This window comes from Staurois parvus, unplaced genomic scaffold, assembly GCF_062004578.1.
Source record: "Staurois parvus isolate SC_StPar_1 unplaced genomic scaffold, SC_StPar_1.0 ptg000518l, whole genome shotgun sequence".
Taxonomy (NCBI): Eukaryota; Metazoa; Chordata; class Amphibia; order Anura; family Ranidae; genus Staurois; species Staurois parvus.
Genome location: NW_028318314.1, coordinates 51,439 through 75,932, shown reverse-complemented (window position 1 = coordinate 75,932; position 24,494 = coordinate 51,439). Strand labels below are relative to the sequence as shown.

Here is a 24,494-nt window from a genome sequence, read left to right as displayed (position 1 = left end):
AATGGTTAAATGTAATATGGAGAAAAATTAGGTAAAAAAAAAAAAAAAAAAAAAATCTCAAAGATGTTAGTCTTCTTAATATTGAATAATTGAGGGCAAGCATACACCAAGTAATATTATAAAAAGGAGAAACTACATTTTGGTTGAAGTGTAGTTTGTTAGGATTACTTGAGACTAGAGATGAGCGAATCGAACTAGGCGAACCGGAATTCGAGTCGAATTTCAGGAAATATTCGATTCGTGTCGAAACCGAAATTTTGCCTACTTCGGGTGCGCGAATCGAACATTTCCCGATCAGCCGGCAAAAGTGTCCCTGCAGTGAGCTCCGCTATTTCTGACAGTTCTCTGACAGAAGGAACACATGTTTAGCGGTTGAAACATTGTATCTATTAGTTTACATTTAGGATACAGATGTTTCAACCACTGTACATGTGAAGAAGTTGTGAGAGAACTGTCAGAAATAGAGGAACTCTGCACATACACTTTTTGCCGGCTTGGAATTATTCTTCTTTTCATCCTACTTCTTCTTCTTCTTCATCCTCAGAAGAAGAGGATGAGGATGAGGATGAAGAAGAAGAAGAAGAAGAAGAAGAAGAAGAAGTAGGATGAAAAGAAGAATAATTCCAAGCCGGCAAAAAGTGTATGTGCAGAGTTCCTCTATTTCTGACAGTTCTCTCACAGCTTCTTCACATGTACAGCGGTTGAAACATCTGTATCCTAAATGGAAACTAATAGATACAATTTGTATCTATTAGTTTCCATTTAGGATACAGATATTTCAACCGCTGTACATGTGAAGAAGCTGTGAGAGAACTGTCAGAAATAGAGGAACTCTGCACATACACTTTTTGCCGGCTTGGAATTATTCTTCTTTTCATTCTTCTTCTTCTTCCTCATCCTCATCCTCATCCTCTTCTTCTGAGGATGAGGATGAAGAAGAAGAAGAAGAAGAAGAAGGATGAAAAGAAGAATAATTCCAAGCCGGCAAAAAGTGTATGTGCAGAGTTCCTCTATTCTGCAGATACACTTAGAGGAGCTCTGCAGATACACTTAGAGGAGCTCTGCACATACACTTTTTGCCGGCTTGGAATTAATCTTATTTTCATCCTACTTCTTCTTCTTCTTCTTCTTCTTCTTCTTCATCCTCATCCTCAGAAGAAGAAGAGGATGAGGATGAGGATGAAGAAGAAGAAGAAGAAGTAGGATGAAAATAAGAATAATTCCAAACCGGAAAAAAGTGTATCTGCAGAGCTCCTCTAAGTGTATCTGCAGAATAGAGGAACTCTGCACATACACTTTTTGCCGGAAACCGCTGTATGGAGTGAATGTCCCAGAACTGTCAGAAATAGACTATTTATGACAGTTCTGGGACATTCACTGCATACAGCTGTTTTAACCGCTGTATGGAGGGAATGTCATGGAACTGTCAGAAATAGACTATTAATGACAGTTCTGGGACTGTCCTTCAATGCAGCGGTTGAAACATTGTATGTATTTGTTTCCATAAATGGATCCATTTATGGAAACAAATACATACAATGTTTCAACCGCTGCATGGAAGGACAGTCCCAGAACTGTCATTAATAGTCTATTTCTGACAGTTCCATGACATTCCCTCCATACAGCGGTTAAAACAGCTGTATGGAGTGAATGTCCCAGATCTATCAGAAATAGACTATTTATGACAGTTCTGGGACATTCACTGCATACAGCTGTTTTAACCGCTGTATGGAGGGAATGTCATGGAACTGTCAGAAATAGACTATTAATGACAGTTCTGGGACTGTCCTTCCATGCAGCGGTTGAAACATTGTATGTATTTGTTTCCATAAATGGATCCATTTATGGAAACAAATACATACAATGTTTCAACCGCTGCATGGAAGGACAGTCCCAGAACTGTCATTAATAGTCTATTTCTGACAGTTCTATGACATTCCCTCCATACAGCGGTTGAAACCGCTGTATGGAGTGAATGTCCCAGAACTGTCAGAAATAGACAGAAACTGTCACAGAACTGTCCTTCTTCTCATCCTTCTCCTTCTTCTCATCCTTCTTCTCATCCTTCTTCTCATCCTTCTCCTTCTTCTCATCCTTCTCCTTCTGCTCATCCTTCTTCTCATCCTTCTCCTTCTTCTCATCCTTCTCCTTCTCCTTCTTCTCATCCTTCTCCTTCTCCTTCTTCTCATCCTTCTCCTTCTCATCCTTCTCCTTCTCCTTCTCATCCTTCTCCTTCTTCTCATCCTTCTCCTTCTTCTCATCCTTCTCCTTCTCCTTCTCATCCTTCTCCTTCTCATCCTTCTCCTTCTCCTCATCCTTTTTCTTCTCCTCATCCTTTTTCTTCTCATCCTTCTCCTTCTCCTTCTTCTCATCCTTCTCCTTCTTCTCATCCTTCTCCTTCTCATCCTTCTCCTTCTTCTCCTTCTTCTCATCATTCTCCTTCTTCTCATCATTCTCCTTCTTCTCATCCTTCTCATCCTTCTTCTCATCCTTCTCCTTCTCCTTCTTCTCATCCTTCTCCTTCTTCTCATCCTTCTCCTTCTTCTCATCCTTCTCCTTCTCCTTCTTCTCATCCTTCTCCTTATTCTCAGCCTTCTTCTTCTCATCCTTCTCCTTCTCCTTCTTCTCATCCTTCTCCTTCTCCTTCTTCTCATCCTTCTCCTTCTTCTCTTCCTTCTCCTTCTTCTCATCCTTCTCCTTCTCCTTCTTCTCATCCTTCTCCTTCTTCTCTTCCTTCTCCTTCTTCTCATCCTTCTTCTTCTCATCCTTCTTCTCATCCTTCTCCTTCTTCTCATCCTTCTCCTTCTCCTTCTTCTCATCCTTCTCCTTCTTCTCATCCTTCTCCTTCTTCTCATCCTTCTCCTTCTCCTTCTCATCCTTCTCCTTATTCTCAGCCTTCTTCTTCTCATCCTTCTCCTTCTCATCCTTCTCCTTCTCATCCTTCTCCTTCTCCTTCTTCTCATCCTTCTCCTTCTTCTCATCCTTCTCCTTCTTCTCATCCTTCTCCTTCTTCTCATCCTTCTCCTTCTCCTTCTTCTCATCCTTCTCCTTCTCCTTCTTCTCATCCTTCTCCTTCTTCTCTTCCTTCTCCTTCTTCTCATCCTTCTCCTTCTCCTTCTTCTCATCCTTCTCCTTCTTCTCTTCCTTCTCCTTCTTCTCATCCTTCTTCTTCTCATCCTTCTTCTTCTCATCCTTCTCCTCCTTCTCATCCTTCTTCTCATCCTTCTTCTCATCCTTCTTCTTCTCATCCTTCTTCTTCTCATCCTTCTCCTTCTTCTCATCCTTCTCCTTCTCCTTCTCCTCATCCTTCTCCTTCTTCTTCTTCTCATCCTTCTCCTTCTCATCCTTCTCCTTCTCATCCTTCTCCTTCTCATCCTTCTCCTTCTCATCCTTCTCCTTCTCATCCTTCTCCTTCTCATCCTTCTCCTTCTCATCCTTCTCCTTCTCATCCTTCTCCTTCTCCTTCTCCTCATCCTTCTCCTTCTCCTTCTTCTCATCCTTCTCCTTATTCTCAGCCTTCTTCTTCTCATCCTTCTCCTTCTCCTTCTTCTCATCCTTCTCCTTCTTCTCATCCTTCTCCTTCTTCTCATCCTTCTCCTTCTTCTCATCCTTCTCCTTCTTCTCATCCTTCTCCTTCTTCTCATCCTTCTCCTTCTTCTCATCCTTCTCCTTCTTCTCATCCTTCTCCTTCTTCTCATCCTTCTCCTTCTTCTCATCCTTCTCCTTCTTCTCATCCTTCTCCTTCTTCTCATCCTTCTCCTTCTTCTCATCCTTCTCCTTCTTCTCATCCTTCTCCTTCTTCTCATCCTTCTCCTTCTTCTCATCCTTCTTCTTCTCATCCTTCTCCTTCTTCTCATCCTTCTCCTTCTCCTTCTTCTCATCCTTCTCCTTCTCCTTCTTCTCATCCTTCTCCTTCTCCTTCTTCTCATCCTTCTCCTTCTTCTCATCCTTCTCCTTCTTCTCATCCTTCTCCTTCTTCTCATCCTTCTCCTTCTCCTTCTTCTCATCCTTCTCCTTCTCCTCATCCTTTTTCTTCTCATCCTTCTCCTTCTCCTTCTTCTCCTTCTTCTCATCCTTCTCCTTCTTCTCATCCTTCTCCTTCTTCTCATCCTTCTCCTTCTCCTTCTTCTCTTCCTTCTCCTTCTCCTTCTTCTCATCCTTCTCCTTCTTCTCATCCTTCTCCTTCTTCTCATCCTTCTCCTTCTTCTCACCCTTCTCCTTCTTCTCACCCTTCTCCTTCTCCTTCTTCTCATCCTTCTCCTTCTCCTTCTTCTCATCCTTCTCCTTCTCCTTCCTCATCTCCAAGGGCATTTAAATTAAAGGTACAGTGTTCTGCACTAATTTAAAGGCTCTCTGAAGCCTAGAAACCCTTTAAATAAGTCATCTTCGTAGCGGAGAAATTCGCATCGAATCGAATTTCACACTGGAATTCGCCGAATCAGCCGAATCGAATTTTTCATTTCTTCGCTCATCTCTACTTGAGACGTATACAGTATTAATTATATGCCTGACACACACACACACACACACACACACACACACACACACACACACACACGGTACCCCTTCTCCACAAATCTCTGTACTAACATCAGTTTGTGGTTTATAATCCTCGTCCTCACAATTTTGCCCAATGCGTGTAAAATTTACCTGTCTGGCATAGCCCTAATCCATCTTGAATGGTGGCAACTTTTCATGGAGATATATCCATTTTTGTCAACCTTTTAATCTCTTTTTTAAAAAAATCTCCAGGTCTAAAAATCGCGCTTTATTACGATTCCAACTCCCCAATAATTTGATATCAAACATTCTGGTTCATTTGTATCAAAATGAAGATTATGGTTCCTCCATTCAATCCCAGATGAACATAATGTCATCCATAAATCTCCAGTAGAACTAACTGTGGACAAGGTCTAGAAAAAATTTCCTCCTCCCATATGTTTAAAAATATACTGTATTTACTACACTGGAGGGCATAACTAGCCCCCTTGGAAACACCCTTAATTTGATTAAAAAACTCCCCGATGCTAAAAATAATTGGACATTGCCATCTCTAAACCTCGCAAAAGAAATTGGATCTGAGATTTTTTAGATCAGTTTGCCCCTCCATTGCCCATTTTACTACTTCTAGTACATGTTTTTGTTTAATATTTGTATAACGTGATTCAGTATCAACTGGGGTTTTAATTTGAGAAAATTCCTAGTTCTAGATTTCCTGAGGGTATTGGCAGGCATCTGTCCAGGTTTACTGCCAAATCCATAGAAGGACCTTCGTTAGCTAGCAAGCTTCGCCTTAGCCTTGTCAATCAATAGGGAGTTAAGCTGGTCTTGTAGGACTTGGTTTTTTTTTTTTCTTTTTTTTTTACAAAAACTTGAAAATTTCTTTAAAACCTCTAATACAAGACCACCACAAAAAAACATATGTCTAAAACAAGATGTACGTAAAAATCCTATAATGGAACACCTACTCCAGGGAAAACCAAGATTAAAAAAAACCTGGCAGGAGGTTTTAATCCCTAATTACAGCCTAGGTATTAAGACCACCAGAGGGTCGACTGCCAAACAATAGCAAATCCAGGGACATTGTCACATCAAGTTTGCCAGCAGATCCGCATTTGGGTCCACCACTTTCAATACTACACTGATCCTGGAACACCTTGGGGTGCAGAGACCATTCCCTCGGGTCCAGACCCTGTCAGCTGAGAAAGTCTGCTTGCTAGATTTTCGCAGACATACATAGTTGAAAGAGCTGGAAAATGGCCCAAGTCAGGTTGCATACAAACCAATCATGAAAGGACAACCAGATCGTTCAATGTTCAAAAATGTTTATCATGAGAGAATCCTCAGACAATCCAGTCCAACAGGCTGACATCTGTCAACAGGATCATCTAAGGAGGACATAGGAAAATGAGGACTTGCGAGTAAGGTCCCAATGTATGGGCCTGTCTACAGACAAAAAGCTGATTATCCCACAATGCCAAAATTTTGTGCCATAGGTTCCTGGAATTTAACTGGGCAAATGTGATGAAAGAAGCTGTCAGTAATCCAGATATGACCAGAGATGTGTTGACTTACACAGGGAATATCAGGCTTCAGGAGCAATCTAAATAATATCATTTATTTGTGAGACATACCAATATACAAAAACGCACAGGGCAAGCAACAACCAAATAACAAACCTTCACCCAATATACACAGAACAAAAAAGAGTAGTCAGGGCTAGCCGGGGTCATACACAGTTGATCAAGCATGGGGCGCAGAGAGGCAGACAGGACACGGAGCAGATCACAGGAACAGGTAACGGAGCAGGTTCAGGAAAACAGGTTATCACAGGCACATGGGAACAAAACACCAAGGCGCTGGTTACATGCCTAATTGCTGTTTAAGTACACCTCCTGCAATCAGCCTCAGGTGATGGCTTGATTGCAGGAGGTGAGATCCTGGCTGCTGAAAGGCACTCGCTGGTATGTCCCGGTACTGCAGCCCATAGAGCAGGTGAGCCACAGCACAACCAGCAGTGAGCCCTTTCCTGACAGAAGCAATCATAATCATAAACCCCAGGACACATGCAGAAGGGGAGAGTCAGGGGGCTCCTTGACTGGAGAACATGAACCCGAGAGCGACTAGTTTGAAGTTTTTCCTTTAGAAAAAGGATACCTAGGTTCACCGTTTATTCAGCACCAGCCCCAGATACTCCAAGCAATGAATTTGAATCAGTAGCAATTTTGGAAGATTTAACATTCAACTGAACTACATGTTATGAACAACATGTTATGAAAACAAAAAGGAGAGGCGGGGCTTATGTTATAAGAATAAGGGTGCCACATCGTAAATCACAGAAGGGAAACCCAATTTTATAGCACCAAAAGGACTTTTAAGACACCCACAAGGTAGTTATTAGAAAAAAAAAAAAAAAATTATATTTTATATTACAAAAAAGCTCACATAATTACACAAACAGAATTATTATTAGAACTCATCCAGAGGGTGTGTCAAATTCCCATTGCCACTGTACCAGTAATCAACTATATAGATGAAAACATTCAGTATTAAACCATCTAACGTGACCACCTCTAGCCCCTGGCAATTCTAACTGACTTTCTCTCATACATTTGTGAAAGAATGGGTCACTCTCAGGAGCTCAGTGAATGCAATCATGGCACCGTGATAGATTGCCACCTGTGCAATAAGTCCATCTATGTAATTTCATTGCGATTAAACATTCCACAGTCAACTGTTAGTGGTATTATAACAAAGTGGAAGCAACCAGCAACTTCAGCCATGAAGTGGTAGGCCATGTAAAATATAGTGGGGTCAGAGCATGATGACGCGCACAGTGCGCAGAAGTCACCAACTGTCTGCAGAGTCAATAGCTAAAGACCTCCAAACTTCATGTGGCCTTTAGATTAGCACAACAGTGCGTAGAGAGCTTCCATAGCCGAGCAGCTGCATCAAAGCCTTACTTCACCAAGTGCAAAGCGCTGGATGCAATGGTGTAAAAGCATGCCGCCACTGGACTCTAGAGCAGTAGAGATGTGTTCTCTGGAGTGACAAATCACACTTCTGTCTGGCAATCTGATGGATGTGGCTGGGTTTGGAGGTTGCCAGAACGGTACTTGCCTGATTGCATTGTGCGAACTGTAAAGTTTGGTGGAGGGGGGATTATGTGTGGGGTTGATCTTCAGGGAATGGGCTTGGCCCCTTAGTTTCAGTGAGGGGAACTTTTAAGGTGTCAGCATACCAAGACATTTTGGACAATTTCATGCCCACAACTTTGTGGGAACACTTTGAGGATGGCCCCTTCCTGTTCCAACATGACTGCACACCAGTGCACAAAGTACCAAAAGGTCCATAAAGACAGTTTGGGGTGGAGGAACTTGACTGGCCTACACAGTGTCCTGAACAACTCGATATAATACCTTTGGGATGAATTATGAATTAGAGTGGAGACTGAGAGCCAGGCCTTCTCGTCCGACATCAGTGCCTGACCTCACAAATGCACTTCTGGAAGAACAGTCACACATTCCCATAGACACTCCTAAACGTTGTGGACAGCCTTTCCAGAAGAGTTGAAACGGTTATAGTTGCAAAGGGTGGGCCAACTCAATACTGAACCCTATGGACTAAGACTGGGATGCCATTAAAGTTCGTGTGTGTGAAGACAGGCTTCCCAATACTTTTTGCAATATTAGTGTGTATATTACACACACAAAATGATTACACCCCAAAAGATCTGTAAAAAAAAAAAAAAAAAACAAAAACCTTTACTTTCCCTTCAGAATTAACATTTTCTACGGGACTGCAAAATACTCCACAAAACACAGCCCAAATGATTGCAAACTAGGATTTGTTATTTGCACACACAAGAGTATTTTTCCCTAACAAATTAATTCAAGACCATGTGGCAGAAATGAATACACCAATGAAAGTCATCGGGAGCAAAGCTAAATTTCAGAAAAAATGCTAACAAAGAATTCAACTACAGTCGAGTCTAATTGATGAAACAGGTATCCAGCAGAGAGTTGATTATGAAAGGGCGTTATTTAACCACTTGAGCTCCTGAGGATTTACCCCCCTTAATGACCAGGCCTCTTTTTGCTACTCGGTGCTGCACTAATTCAACTGATAATTGTGCGGTCATGCAATGCTGTACCTAAACGAAATTTACGTCCTTTTTTTCACACAAATAGAGCTTTCTTTCGGTGGTATTTTATCACCTGTGTGCCTTTTATTTTTCACGCTATAAAAAAAAAAAAAAAAAAAAAAAAACACAAATATTTTGAAGAAAAACTATATTTTTTACTTTCAGCTATAAAAAATATATACTCAAAGTTAGTTATAAAATTTTAGCCAAAATGTATTCTGCTACATGTTTTTGGTAAAAAAAAAAAAAATCCCAATAAGTGTATATTGATAGCTTTGTGTGAAAGTTATAGCGTCTACAAAACTATGGTATAAATACTGCAATTTACGCCTTTTTTTGCTATACAGCGCTGCGCTAGTTTAACGGACAATTGCGCGGTCATGCAATATGGTACATAAATGAAATTTATGTACTTTTTTTTTTACACAAATAGAGCATTATTTTGGTGGTATTTGATCACCTGTGCACTTTTTAATTTTGGCACTATAACCAGAAAAATTTAAGAAAAAAAAAAAAAAATTTTTTTTAAAAACCCCCACTATATTTTCTCATTTTGGTCATAAAAAATATCTAAAACTAAAATTTCGTCATAAAATTTAGGCCAAAATGTATTCTGCTACATGTTTTTGGTTAAAAAAAAAATCCCAATAAGCGTATATTGATTGCTTTTTGTGAAAGGTATAGCGTCTACAAACTATGGTATAGATAATGGAATTTACATAGCTTTTACTTTCTGACTGCCCATCACATTTCTTGAGGTGCTAAAATACCAGGATAGTACAAACACCCTCAAATGACCCCTTTTCGGAAATTAGACACCCTAACCTATCTGCTGAGGGGCATATTAAGTCCATGGAAGATTTTTTTTTTTCCACAAGTTTCTGGAATATGACACACTTTTTTTTTTTTTTTTTTTTTACACAAAGTTTTCATTTAAATGATTTCTCGCACAAGCCATGGGTATATGTGGAATTACACCCCAAAATACATTCTGCTACTTCTACGGAGTATGGGGATACCACATGTGTGACTTTTTGGGAGCCTAGCCACATACAGGAGCCTGAAATCTAATGACCACTTTGAAAGCCTGAAGGTGCGTAACTTCCTCACTACCGATCACAGTTTCGAAGGCCCTGAAATGCCAGGATAGCCCCAAACCCCCCAAATGACCTTTTTCTGGAAAGTAGACACCAAGGAATTTAAGAAAAAGGCATGGCGAGTATTCTGCAGATCTCATTTTTTCTCACAAGGTTTTGAAATATATAAAAAAAAAAAAAAAAATATAGCAAAAATATATATTTTTTTTCTTCATTTTCCAAAAACTTGTGGCAACAAATGAGATCTGCAAAATACTTACCATGCTTATCAGATTCCTTGGGGCATCTACTTTCCAAAAAGGGGTAATTTGGGGGGGTTAGGTGCTATCCTGGCATTTCAGGGCCTCTGAAACGGTGATAGGTAGTCTGGAAGTGTAATGAGGAAATAAAGCCCTTTAAAAGCCTGAAGGTGCTTATTGGATTTTGGGGTCCTGTACTTGGCTAGACTGCCAAAAAGTCTCTCATATGTGGTACCCCCATACTCGGGAGAAGTAGCAAAATGTATTTTGGAGAGTAATTCCACATTTAACCATGGCATGTGTGAGCAGTAAATCATTTAAGTGACAATTTTGTGTAAAAAAAAAAAAAAAAAAAAAATAATATATAAATAAATAAGCATATATATATATATATATATATATATATATATATATATATATATATATATTATATTTATTTTTGTCATTTTCCAAAAAAAATAATTGTGGTAAAAAAATAAAATTCTATTGATTCAACATTCCTCTCAGCAAATAGTTTGGGTTGACTACTTTCCAAAAAGGGGTCATTTTGGGGGGTGGGGGCATTTTATGCCCAGCATTAGAAGTTTATGCCACACATTCACTCTTCCAACCACCTGAAGACCAAGCCTTTTTTTGTTCACATGAAAAAAATCTGTATTTTTTGCTAGGAAATTTAAACAGCCAAACATTATATATATATTTTTTTAAAGCAGACACCCTAGTGAATAAAATGGTGGGTACTACAATTTTTTATGGCACATAGTACTCGCGCAGCGATTTTTCAAACGCAATTAAAAAAAAAAAAAAAAAAAAAAAACACACAACACTTTTACTTTTAATGCACAAAAACACAATATATTGGCAAATTGTTTGGTAACATACAAAAGATAAAAAAAAAGGTATGCCAAGTAAATAGATACCAAACATGACATGCTTTAAAACTGTGCATGCCCCATGCCATGGTGAAAAACTGCAAACATTTTTAATATCCATAGGCAGCGCTTTAAAAGCCACCATTTAAGATTTACAGAGGAGGTCTAGTGTTAGAATTACTGCCCTCGATCTGACGTTCACGGAAATACCTCATATGCATGGTGCAACCGCTGTTTACATAACGGCACAGGGTCAAGGCCTGTGCACACAGGTGTGCGCACATGGGAAGGGCAATTTTTTTTTTTTTTTTTTTTTTAGTTATTTTGATTTTTTTTTTTTATTACTTTTACATTGTACCTTTAATTTTTTATTTTTTTTTTAAATCACATTTAATGCTATAACAGGGAATGCAAATAACCCCTATAACTTCAATGGGCATGGTCATATTCTTTTTTGAGAAATCTGGGGTCCATCAGACTCTAGATATCGCCTCTGCCCTTACATTATCTAATCAAACCAAAATCGGTGTGATCAGATGCTTTCCCAGTTTACAAATGGCGCGGTTTATATCCCGCGAAACTTAAGTGATGAAATGCTTGTAGCTTTCGAATTTAGACTATAGAGATGATTGGCACCATTCTGGTCTCCAATCAGCTCTATGGTCAGCTGACAGAAACACCGGCTGCATTCTCAGGTTCCCCTGATGGCACGGGACTGCCCAAGAAGGCCGTGGAAGGCAGTGGGGGGGGGGGGGGGGGGACATCATCTCCCACTGCTTGTAAAAGCAATCTTGCAGCTAATTAGCCACTAGGATTGCTTTTACATGAAAGCCGATCACCGGCTGAAAAAAACGGATACCAGGATGATGCCTGCAGCTGTAGGCATCATCCTGGTGTAACCATTCAAATCCAGTGATGTACCAGTACATCGCTGGTCCTTGTTGGTTATATATGCAATTTTTTATTTTTTTTTTGTATGCAGCCAATGGACTGAATGAAAAAAATTAGAAGAAATCTCTGCCAGAAAAAGTGTGTGGTATGCCCACCATTAGAATATACCGCCTGCACCCACCCTTTTCTAATGGTGGGCACACATTAGGTCACACTTTGCCAAAAGTGGCAGTTCCAAGACTGAATAAATGTCTAAATAGTGGCACGCTTGAATAAAAATTGTCCACGTATAAGTGGTACCCCATATGGAGAAATTGTGACACAAAGTCCAAAACTATCTTGCCACTGCTCCCCATGTAGTCTGGGCATCCGGGCGGGCTCCACGTGACTCTTTTCCCTCGTAAATTCAAAACTTATAAGTATAGCCTGTTGTCCTCTCACGTCTTCTACATCTTGACCCCATATCTGGCACGCATGCAGGGGAGAAAAAGTTTGAATGCAAGGCGGCCAGAAAAATTAATAAGGGACTCAACGCAGATGTTTTACTGGGGAGTATAGACATCTTCCAATTTTTGGTTAAGTTAATTTGCGAGGGGCTGAATTTTGTATGGAGCCGGTCAAATTCAGGGTTACCCCGAGAATGACAGAGTGTATTGTCGCTGAAATGCATAAAACACATTATACTCTGATATCTATGCCTGGCCATGGCAGCAGAGAACACGGTATATGATGAATCGGGTCTGCGGACCAATACAACCAAAATTCATTTCTTTTAGTAATGCCCATGTTTAGGGTTAGGCCCAAAAAAAAAAAAAATGTAAATTTGAAAACCGTAATGAGTTTCCATGCGAATGGTCTGGCAAGGTTTGAATTTGGGTTGGCGGCAATGAATTGTTGTGCATATAAACTGCTTTGATCCACAATCAACGCATAAAGATATTCCGTGAAAAACAGCTCCAAAAATCAAAGAGGTATGTGAAAGACCAGGATGTGTACACACACGTACACACACACGTACACACACACACACACACACACAATTTTGCGTACCCATGCCGCCCTGTATGAGTATCTCTGCTGTAGGGTGGTCAGGAAGCGGTTACAGAAGAGGTTTGTGTTACGGCACTGCGTTACTTTAACTGACAATTGCACGGTCATGCAACATTGCACCCAAATTAAATTTACATCCTTTTTTTTCCCCCACAAATTGAGCTTTCGGTGGTATTTGATCGCCTGTGCGTTTTTAATTTTTTGCGCTATAAAAAAAAGCTGACAATTTTGAGGAAAAAAAAATATATTTTGGACTTTTTGCTATAAAACATGTCCAGTAAAAATTTTTTTTTAAAAAATCTAAATTTTGTCAGAAATTTCATCCAAAATGCATTCTGGGACACGTCTCTGCTAAAAAAAAAATCCCAATACGTGTAAATTAATTGGTTTACATGAAAGTTATAGAGTTTACAAATGGCGGGAAAGATACTGAGATTAATTTTTTTTATACTAATAATGGCAGCAATCAGCGACATATGGCGGCAATCAGCGCCTTATGGCAGGACTGCAGCAAACATTTTGACACTGGGGGGGAAATGACTTGGGGTCACCGACATCCCCAGTGACACCAATACAGTGATCAGTGAAAAAAAAAACACTGACACTGTACTAATGGCACTGGGGGGGAAGGGGTTAACATTTTTTAGGGTTAACTGTGTGAGGGGAGTGTTTTACTAGGGGGCGGGGGTGTGTGCTGGACGGGGACAGGCTGATCGGGAGAGAGAAACTCTTCTCTCCCTCTTCAGCTTGTCAGGAGCTGACAGGCAACTGACAGATAGCAGGGCCGTATATAAACAATGCAGCCCTGCTCTGTTAGCGATCACCGCTAATTGCGGGGAAACGGACGGTAATGACCGGCCGTGACCCGCTGCTGACACCCGTGGGACAGGTAGGGTGGGCGCGCGCCCCCTACCGGTTTTGCAAAACCACGTTTTAAAACGTGGTTTTGCGCAGCCGTGCCACCCTGCAAACGTACTAATGCAGTGGCTGGGGCTGAAGCAGTTAATTCCATGCTGTCAGCACTGGCACCACATGGAAGAGAAATGTCACAAAGCCTGAGAAAGAAAATAATTTCTTTACACAAGAAAGGTGAAGGTTACAAGATCAGCAACGCTTTACTAGTCCGTTAAAATTTTGTATCTTTTTGCTACAGTATTCTAACAAAGATGGAACTGCAACCATCTCACAGAGATGTACAGGCCGTGACACAATACGGTGTACACTGCAGAGGAATAGCATGCATTGGGTATCAGACGAAGGAAGCCTTTCCTAAAGCCCATGCTCAAAAAAGACCGCCTAGAATTAGCCAGGGCCCATGTTGGAAAGACTACAGGGACTCTGTACTCTGGAGTGATGAGACCAAGATAAATGTTTTTTGAACTGATGGCTTAAAAATTGTATGGCCACAAAGGTCGAGGAGTACAAAGAAAAATGCATTATGCCTACAGTGAAACTTGGTGGCAGTGTTCTTCTGTGGGGCTGCATGAGTACGGCTGGTGTTGGGGAGCTGCATTTCATTGATGGCATCATGAATTCACAGATATATTGCTCTATATTGAATGGGAAGATACTACCATCACTCTGTGCCCTTTGTCATGTGCTTTTTCTAACATGACAATGATCCAAATCACACATCTAAGGCCACTGTTGCAATTCTGAAGAAGAACAGGGTGAAAATGATTCAGTAGCCAAGTAGGTCTCCTGATCTGAACCCAATCAAACACCTAAGGGGAATTCTGAAGAGAAGCTGAGCATCATTCTCCACCCAGCCTCTAAAAGAGGTCATTCTTACATAGTAGTTACATAGTTTGTTTTTTTTTTTTGTTTTTTTTTTTTTTTCAGCCAGACTAAGTCCATCCAGTTCAACCATAAAAAAACAAAAAAAGTTATAATCCTGTGCCCACAGTTGATCCAGAGGAAGGCAAAAAAAAACCAACACAGCATGATCTAATTTGCTCCTGCTGGGAAAAAAAAAAAATTCTGATCCCCTGAGAGACAATCGGATATTCCCTGGATCAATTTTACCTATAAATGTTAGTATCCAGTTATATTCTGTGTCTAAGAAAGAATCCAGGCCTTTTTTGAAGCAATCCACTGAGCTGGCCAGAACCAGCTTGAGGGAGTCTATTCCACATTTTCACAGCTCTCACTGTGAAGAAACCTCTTCGTGTTTGGAGATTAAATTTCTTTTCCTCCAGACGTAAACAGTGCCCCCTTGTCCTCTGTGATGACCTCAGGGTGAATATCTCTACGCCGCGTTCACAATATGAACCACTGATGTATTCATACATGTTGATCATATCCCCCCTTAATCTCTTCTCAAGAGAGAATAAATTCAGTTCCTCTAATCTTTCCTCATAGCTGATCTTCTCCATGCCTCGTATCAGTTTGGTTGCCCTTTTCTGTACTTTCTCCAGTTCCCCGATGTTCTTTTTGTGAATTGGTGGCCAAAACTGAACTGCATATTCCAGATGAGGTCTTACTAATGATTTGTACAGGGGTAATCCGATCTCTCTGGAGTCTATGCGTCTTTTAATACAAGAGAGGATTTTGCTCGCTTTAGAAACTGCAGCTTGGCATTGCATGCCATTATTAAGCATGTGATCTACCAGAACTCCCAGATCCTTCACCATTGATTCCCCCAGTTTTACCCCCTTAGTATGTATGATGCATGCATATTCTTAGCCCCCAAGTGCATAACCTTACATTTATCAACAATAAACCTCATTTGCCACATAGTTGCCCAATTAAAACAGTGCATTGAGGTCGGCTTGTAAGTTGAAGACATCCTGTAAGGACGTTATTCCACTGCACAGCTTGGGGTCATCTGCAAAAACTAAAATGGGATTTTTAATTCCAGACCCTATATCATTTATAAATATATAATTATAAAGGAAGAAGAAGAAAGGAAAAAAAAAAAAAAAGATAGATAATGCAATATGTCACCAACTTGTTCACTCCATGCCTAGAAGGCTCGATGGTGTCCTTACAAATCATGGAGGTCATACAAAATACTAGCTGTAGCAGTTTTTGTTGTGGATTCATTTTTGCATCAACAAATTTGATTAAAACTGAAGATTTTGTAATCCAAGTTATATTACTTTCATGTAATGAGTTAAACAAATGTTCTATAAAACTCAGTTTTGTTGAAATTTTGGAAATTGTTCTTGTGTTCATTAAGATATTGATTAAAATCCTACTTTTCAAAAATGGTAGTACTCATTTATGCTGAGGTGTGTGTTTAGAGGGGGGTATATATACAGTTAGGTCTATATATAATAATTTGGATACAGGCATAATTTTAGCTTTTTCTCCCAGGTATTTACCACAACATACCGTATTTTTCGCTCCATAAGATGCACTTTTTTCCCCCCAAAAAAGGGGGTGAAAGTCAGTGTGTGTCTTATGGAGCGAATGTAAAGCGGCCGGTCCGGTATTTCTGCCACCACGTCAGAATATCGGGCCGGCCGCTCAGCTCTTCTCTCCTACAGGACCTTACCAGTTCCTCGCTCCAGTCTGCCCGCACCGGCTTCTGTGACAGCCGGGTGCCCACTGCGCATGCGCGCGAAGCGCCGCGCTTTGTGAATGGTCCGGTGTCTTCTGGGACATGACAGGTCCCAGAAGGCTCCGGGCCATACAAAGCGCAGCGCTTCTCGCGCATGCACAGTGGGCACCCGCCTGTCACAGAAGCCGCTGCGGGAAGAAGGACGGACAACTCCGCGGAAGTGGGAGCGGGTACCTGTCAAATTCAGATACCCGCTCCCCCTCCCTCCCCAAAGGTGCAGTCTCTGGCCAGCCCCTGTACTGTGCCCGCAGTCTCTGGCCAGCCCCTGTACTGTGCCCGCAGTCTCTGGCCAGCCCCTGTACTGTGCCCGCAGTGCAGAATATTTTTTCTTCGTGCGTCTCGTGGAGCGAAAAATACGGTACTCAAGCTATAGTTATATAATGGATATGGACGGAGAGTGCACACTCAGGTTTAATTTGAGGGTATGTACATCCAAATTGGAGGAAGGGTTTTTCAAGGGACCAAAAAGTAATTGGACAAAATGAATATATTCATAAATAAAATATTTTGTTTTTAATATTATGTTGAGAATCCTTTACTGGCAATGACCGCTTGAAGTTTGGAACCCATGGACATTACACCAAAGACTGGTTTCCTCCTTTCTGATGTTTTGCCAGTCTCTAACTGCAGCCATCTTCAGTTTTCCTTTCTGCCTTTAGTTGTGCCTTCAGCAAGTGAAATGCATGCTCAATTGGGTTGAGATCACGTGATTGGCTCTGCCATTGTACAATATTCCACTTTTCCTTCCAAAGCTCCTGGGTTGCTTTTGCAGCGTGTTTTGGATCATTGTCCATCTATACTGTGAAGCACCGTCCAATCAACTTTGCTGCATTTGGCTGAATCTGGGCTGACAGTATATCTCTAAACACTGCAGAATTCATCCGGCTGCTTCTGTCACATCAATAAACACTAATGACCCAGTTCCACTGGAAGCCACACATGCACATGCCATCACACTGCCTCCACCATGTCTTACAGATGACGATGTGTGCTTTGGATCATGAGCCGTTCCAAGCCTTCTCCACATTTTATTCCAGTCATTCTGGTACAGATTAATCTTAGTTTTATTCATCCAAAGAATGCTTTTCCAGAACGTGTCTTGCTATTTTAGATTTTTTTTGGCAGAGTCTAATCTGGCTTTTCTATTCTTCAGGCTTATGAATGGTTTTGCACCTTGTGGTGAATTCTCTGTATTTGCTCTTGTGAAGTCTTCTCTTGATTGTAGACTTTGACAATGACACGCGCACCTCCTGGAGAGTGTCCTTCACTTGTCTGGATGTTGTGAATGGGTTTTGCTGCACCATAGAGGACCCTGCGATTATCCACCACTGTTCTCTTCCGTGGACGTCCATGCCTTTTTATGTTGCTGAGCTCACTAGTGCGTTCTGCCTCAGAATATACCAAACTGTTGATTTGGTCACTCCTAATGTTGCTGCAATCTCTGATGGATTTGTTTCATTTTTGAAACCTTACAATGGCCTGTTTCACTTGCATGGACAGCTCCTTTGAACACATGATGTAGGTTCACAGCAATAGATTCCAAATGCAACACTTAGAATCAACTCCAGTCCTTTTACCTGCTTAATTGATGAAGAAACAACAAAGGAGTAGCCCACACATGGCCATGGAAGCTTTTGATTCAATTGTTAACTGAGAGTGTGCACTTTCAGCCCATATCCATTATATAATTATAAAACTTGAATATGTTTTGGTAAACACCTGAGAGAAAAAAAAAAAAAAAAAAGTGCCTGCGTCCAAATATATATGGACACACACACACACACACACACACACACACACACACACACACACACACACACACACACCTTTTGAAAATATTTTAATCAATACCTTATTGAACACAAGAACAATTTCCAAAATTTTGATGTATACGTTTGGGGGTTCTAAATAACTTTCTAGCAGAAAAAAAAAAAAAAAGGCGGATTTTTACATTTTTCTGAGAAGTGTCAGACGTGGCTTGGGAAGCAAGTGGTTAATGCATTCTCAGCATTACAGTGGAGCTCTACCCAAAAGGTAGTTCTGCTTTAAGGGCTTGTCCCCCACTCCCAGTTACGGATTGGCACCTTTGGGGAGCGAGTACCTACTCCCAATTCAGCTCTGTCCGCCTAGGTGTTCCGAAGCCGCAAGCTGTCACAGCCAGGTGCCCACACTTAAAATGCCAGCGCCTAGAACAGAGGACGGCCTGTGAACCCTGCTACAGTGAGCACACAGCTGAATTAAGGGACAGGCGAGTGGCTGCGTTTTGTTTTGTTTTTAAAAGTCAGCAGCTACAAGTTTTTGTAGCTGCTGACCTATATATTTCACAGCAGACTGTGAACCTGCCAATGTCTGTGCCTCTTCCCTCCAACCCTAAACACTTACCTGACACTGTCCCTACTGGCAGCCCCACTCTCCTCTTCTGGATTTCAAGGGATTTGCTGAGAGCAGTGAGATCCAGTGGCTCCTGCTGCTGTCAGCCAGTCAGAAGAGGGAGACCGAGCCAAGCCATGGTGAGTGTTTATGGAAACACACAGCCCAGCTCAAGAATGCAGGAGCAAGAATACCTGCTTAGCAAGTGGCTTGACATGGGGCACTCAGAGAAGAGGAGGAGAGGAGAGTGCAAGCGGGGGGTTAAGGGGCTGCTCTTTGTAATACCTGTGCATTAACATGTTTTTTTTTTTTTAAGTAAAAAAAAAAAAAATATATAGCTTTACTATCACCTTAAGCACGGAGACAAACCTTGGATTGCCTGACCAAGGTACTTTAAATGCTGTGGAAAAAGCAGAAGGTTTGATAAAAAGAATTGGTTTTGGAAGTCGCTGAATTCGGTTTTGTTGCCTTCTCAACCATTCATCTGCTGTGTCTGCCAGATACCGGAAGGCTGAAAGAACCCTCATGTCAGAGTTACAGGCAGTTTTAAACCTTCATGCCAAGGGTGGAGAGGGGGTCCTTCATCCACCGCATTTCTTTGCTGGCTGAATTTAAATAACACACACACACACACACCCCTTTAGAAGCAGGTAGTTTGGATGATGACCTACAGGATTCACATGCTGAACACTATCTGCCACTGTTAAACTAAGTTACAGGCAATGCATGAAGTAAATCAGGTATTGAGATTGGTGGCCTGTTCTCTTTTAGAATCAGACATTGCTAAGTAAGCAAAACTCACAAAATGTAGCTGTGGGGAGGAAACATAAGGGATGCTACTGCTAGTGCACTACCCGATAGAAAACCTGGATCTCTAGGTGGGATATTTACAAGCATGGGTGCATGGATTTTGGGAGGGAAGGGGGTTATGGTTTGGGTGGGGAGGAGGGGTTGCTGGAGAGGTCAAACTGTGCAATAAAAAAAAAAAAAATAAATAAATATTGCTGCTGCAGATGAAGAGCATGCCATACTCTTTTTTTTATCCCTTTGTGGTGGTGCCTCTCAGCCCTTTAAGGGGTTTGTGAAGCAAGTAGCGATTGGGACCTTTTCTTGAAGTGCCAGTAAATGTGATGGGAGCACACGCTCGAAGAGTTTGTTTACATTGGTACGCAAATATGCAGCCTCTTGGCATCAAGGTCCAGCTGCTAAGGGGCCGCATATTTGTGTACCATCAGTGCCAAGGAGTTAAGAGCAGTAGTGGTCTTTTCCCAACTGCTGAATCCCTCCCCTACTGTCCTCATCTCCAAAAAGGGATCAATTGTTCTGTAGTCTAAAACAGTAATTAGGAGAGCTAGATGCACTCAAGAGAAAACAGGAACAGTCTAAAATTTCTGATCAAATTAAAAAAAGGTATGTTTTTTTGTACTTATCGAAGAGACATAAAAAGGAAATATTTTCAGTAGTATGCTTATCAGACAAAAAAAAAAAAAAAAAAAAAAAAAAAAAAAATGATTTGGTATAATTACCATACTCTAAGACTATTCAGGCAAATACTGCACTCAGGATATCATTGAATTTTGACTGGGCTGCCCAACACAGCAATGCACAAAAGTATGTTGTACGTGCATTGTAGCATAGTGTGGTGTGAACTGGCACTGAAATATAATAGAAGGATATAAACATAGCGTGGGTTGTCAGTGTCCGAGGCAGGGCAACAAGCTTCACATGATGTGATTTGCCGCCCAACAATCACGGCAAAACTGCACCAAGTTTTTGGTGCCACAGAAAATAATGGCACCTGAACCTGTGTTTTGTGATCATAGTGATTCTGCCGCGATCCCAACACACCCAGGTATGAATGGAGCCGCCCTGGTTTACACATGTGATTCTGGATGAGTTTTCAAACTCAGATTCACTGGCTGGATATTACGTGTTTCTATTGAGGTGGTTCACACACATTGTGTTTTTAGTGCCATTACGAAAGGGGTCCTGTATGAGTTTGTAGTGGTGCATTCCAGACTCGCAAGTGAGAGTAGAGTGGCATGTGGAGATAAGTATTCACATAGGATTGCTATTGACAGGAGTTTTTGAACTGAAGTCAATAGGGATGCGGTTTTGCATTTTAAGTCAATAGGGAGAGGTTTTGCATTTGAAGTCAATAGGGGGACAATTTTGCATTGAAGCCAATGGGACACATTTTTTCATTGAAGTCAGTAGGAAGCAGTGTGTGAATTCAGGCGCCAGGATCAAATTTCTAGTCGCAGTGGCGACCTGGGATTTCTTGAGCCCTGCCTTGAAGAATAGGTGGGCAAGCACACTAATGCAAATGCATTACTGTATACACAGTTTAAAAGGTTAAGGAGTGCAAAAAATAAAAATTTTTAGGATATACTGACCCACCTAATTATATATATAAAAAAAAAAAAAAAAAAAAAAAAAAGGATTACTTACGGAATTGATCTTTCATACAGCCATTTCTCATGCTTAGAATGCAAGCTTTCCAAATACTCAAGCTCAATTCCCTGTTCTTCTTCGCGACCTCGAGAATGTAGCCTTGTCATACATTTCTGCAAGATAAAATGTTAGATTTTGCAAGTGGCTTATAAACGACTGCATATTTTCCCTGTAATAATGTGTTGTATCCTTTCTAAACTGTTGGCATGTTACAAGGCATTACATATACAGCCATTATTCCACTCACTTGTTTCTACTTCATCCTGCTACACAACTACAAAAACAGGAATTTTGACTTACCTTTAAATGCCTCATCTTGGAACACAGTACAGGACAAAGGGCTTGTATTGTTGGACCGTGGGTTATAGGCAGCTATATGCTGGCAAAAAAAGAAAAAAAAAACCCACACCATGTGTTGAGAGCGCACGCCCTGCGCGCTCCCAGCACACATGTCCAGTACTCACGGAAAGGTCCCGATCTCCTCTTTCGATTGGGACCTTTCAAGATCATGTGATCGCCTTAACGCCCTAAACCCCGCTCCACCTCCCAGCTTCTGAAACCCTTGAAGGGCCGGGAGGCGCCAAGGGGTTAATTGTACAGTACAGACACAGACTTAGTGTTTTTAGAACAAGAGAAAGCCAAAATCGCAAAAAAAAAAATATATATAAAAAAAAACACACACACACACACACACACACACACACACACACACTGCTACTAAGCTTGCATCGATTGAGGCCAGAAAAATCTAGGTGACCTTGATAATCTGTAAGCAGACGTTTGATACTGAAAAGCTTTAGCTAGTAATGATGTAACGGAAAAGCATGGTGATCTATATGAGGGCCTACATGCAAGACAAACAAATTCAGAGAACTGCAGAAATATGAAGGCTCCATTCACACAAGAGCATTTCAAATTGTGGCAAAAATGCCCTGAGTTTTCAGGTTCCATAAAAATGAATGGCACCTGAACACGCAAATGCCCATTCATATTTTTAGAGCATTTTCAAAATTGTTGGTAGAATTACGGCAGTTCTGCCAGCAATCTGAAATGCCTTAGTATGAATAGAGCCTTAAGGGATGCTAAAACTTCTTTTTTTAAACATGTCATACTTGTCTGCTCTCTGTTCCTGCACTCTTGGCTCCTCCCTCCTGTCAGGTGTCCCCCACAGCAAGCAAGTTCCTAAGGGGGCACCCAAGCAGGCATGCTCCTGCATGTCCATTCACACACAGAGCTGCAGCTCAGCCCTGCCCCCTCCCCTGATTAGCTCACTGGCTTATAACTTAGATTACAAAATCTCCAGTTTTACTCAAAATTATTTGATGCAAAAAAATGAATACACTCCACACCAAAAACTATTACATCTAGCATTTTAAATGACCTCCATGATTTGTAATGGCAGCACAAAGTCTTTTCAAGGCATGGAATGAACAAGTTGGCTACGTATTGCAACATCTGTTTTTCCATTCTTCAAGAACGACCTCTTTTGGACCCTGGATGCTAGATGGAGAGTGATGCTTGATTTGTCTCTTCAGAATTCCCCATAGGTATTCGATTGGGTTCAGATCAGGAGACATAGTTGGCCACTGAATCACTTTAACCTTGTTCTTTAGAAATGCAACAGTGGCCTTAGATGATAGTTGTCAGGTTGGAGAAGTGAACGACGACCAAAAGGCACGGAGTGATGGTAGCATCTTCTCTTTCAATATAGAGCAGTACATCTGTGAATTTAAGACAACGAAATGAAGCTCCCCGACACCAGCAGCACTCATGCAGCCCCACAGAAGGACACTGCCCCCACCATGTTTCACTGTAGGCACCATGCATTTTTCTTTATACTCCTCACGCCATACAGTTTTGAAGTCATCAGTGCCAAAAACATTTATCTTGGTCTCATCATTCCATGTACTCTTTTTCGAACATGGGCCCTGGCTAGTTCTAGGCAGGCTTTTTTGTGCATGGGCTTTATAAGGCTTCCTTAGTGGACGACACCCATGCATGCCATTCCTCTGCAGTGTATGTTGTATTGTGTAAAGGGAAACAATCACCCCAGTTTGGCTTTCTAAACACCAATGACCCAGTGCCACTAGAAGCCATGCATGCCCATGCCATCACACTGCCTCTACCATGTTTTACACAGGACATTGTGTGCTTTGGTTCCAAGCCTTCTTCACACTTTTTTCTTCCGGTCATTCTGGTACCAGATTCATCTTATTTTCATCCTTCTAAAGAATGCTTTTCCAGAACTGGTCTGGCCTTTTAGATGTTTTTTGGCAAAGTCTAATCTGGCTTTTCTATTCTTCAGGCTTATGAATGGTTTTGTACCTTGTGGTGAACACTCTGTATTTGCTCTCGTGAAGTCCTCTATTAATTGTAGACTGACAATGATATGCCCACCTCTTGGAAAGTGTCCTTCACTTGTCTGGATGTTGTGATTGGGTTTTTCCTTACCATAGAGCGGATCCTGCAATCATCCACCACTGTTGCCTTCCGTGGATGTCCATGCCTTTTTATGTTGCTGAGCTCACTAGTAATCTCTCCGATGAATTGGTTTCGTTTTTGAAGCCTTACAATGGCTTGATTCATTTGCATGGAGTGCTCCTTGGAACACACGATGTAGGGTCACAGCAATAGATTAAAAATGCAAATATCACACTTCAAATCAATTGCAGACCTTTTACCTACTCAATTGATGAAGCAATAAAAAAAAAAAAAAAAAAAAAAAAAAAAAAAGGGGGGGGGGGGGGGGGAAGTAGCCCACACCTGGCCATAAAACCGATTTTGATTCAATTGTCCAACTACCTTGATAAGAGGGGGGGGGGGGGGCCCTTGATAAGAGGGGGGGTGGCTGCTCTTAAGAGTGGTAATTCCCCATATTGAATGGCAGCATTGTAGGACTGCTCTTCGGCCGCCGGAAACAATCGGCCTATTTTCCAGCCCTCAGAGGGGGGTCCTGGTCTTTTCTCCAGCCCCTCCTAGCCCCCTGTCCCCCGCTGGGCAAGAAATCAGCAGCCACCCGCGCTTCCAGCGCCTGCCGGAGGCTACGTATGAAGCCGTGGACTCGATTTTGGGTCCACCGAAGGCCTCATCTGAAGGCCCGACCGCAAGTTCGGGTCTCCCGCTAGAGGCCGCAACTGAAGCCCCGGCCTCAATTTCGGGTACCCTGCTGCCGCTACCCACAGGTGGGCTGGATCCCAGAGGTTATGACGACCAGGCATCAGAGGCATCCCTGCGGTCCCCCACTCCAGCTCTGAGGGATGCTGAGCTCCTGTGCCACTTCAAGTCCATGCTGCAGTCGGAATTATCCTACTA

The 24,494-nt window shown here is 41.6% G+C and overlaps 1 protein-coding gene across 2 annotated transcripts in view; it reads right to left on the bottom strand.

Moving 5' to 3' along the window:
- Positions 1-24,494, bottom strand: part of LOC149451826 (deoxycytidine kinase 2-like) — a 196,101-nt gene that overhangs the window by 129,736 nt on the left and 41,871 nt on the right. For both annotated transcript variants that reach the window (XM_089690122.1, XM_089690123.1), the window contains one exon: positions 21,180-21,295. In XM_089690122.1, the coding sequence (XP_089546248.1) occupies positions 21,180-21,295 (116 nt within the window). The remainder of the gene's footprint in view (positions 1-21,179; positions 21,296-24,494) is intronic.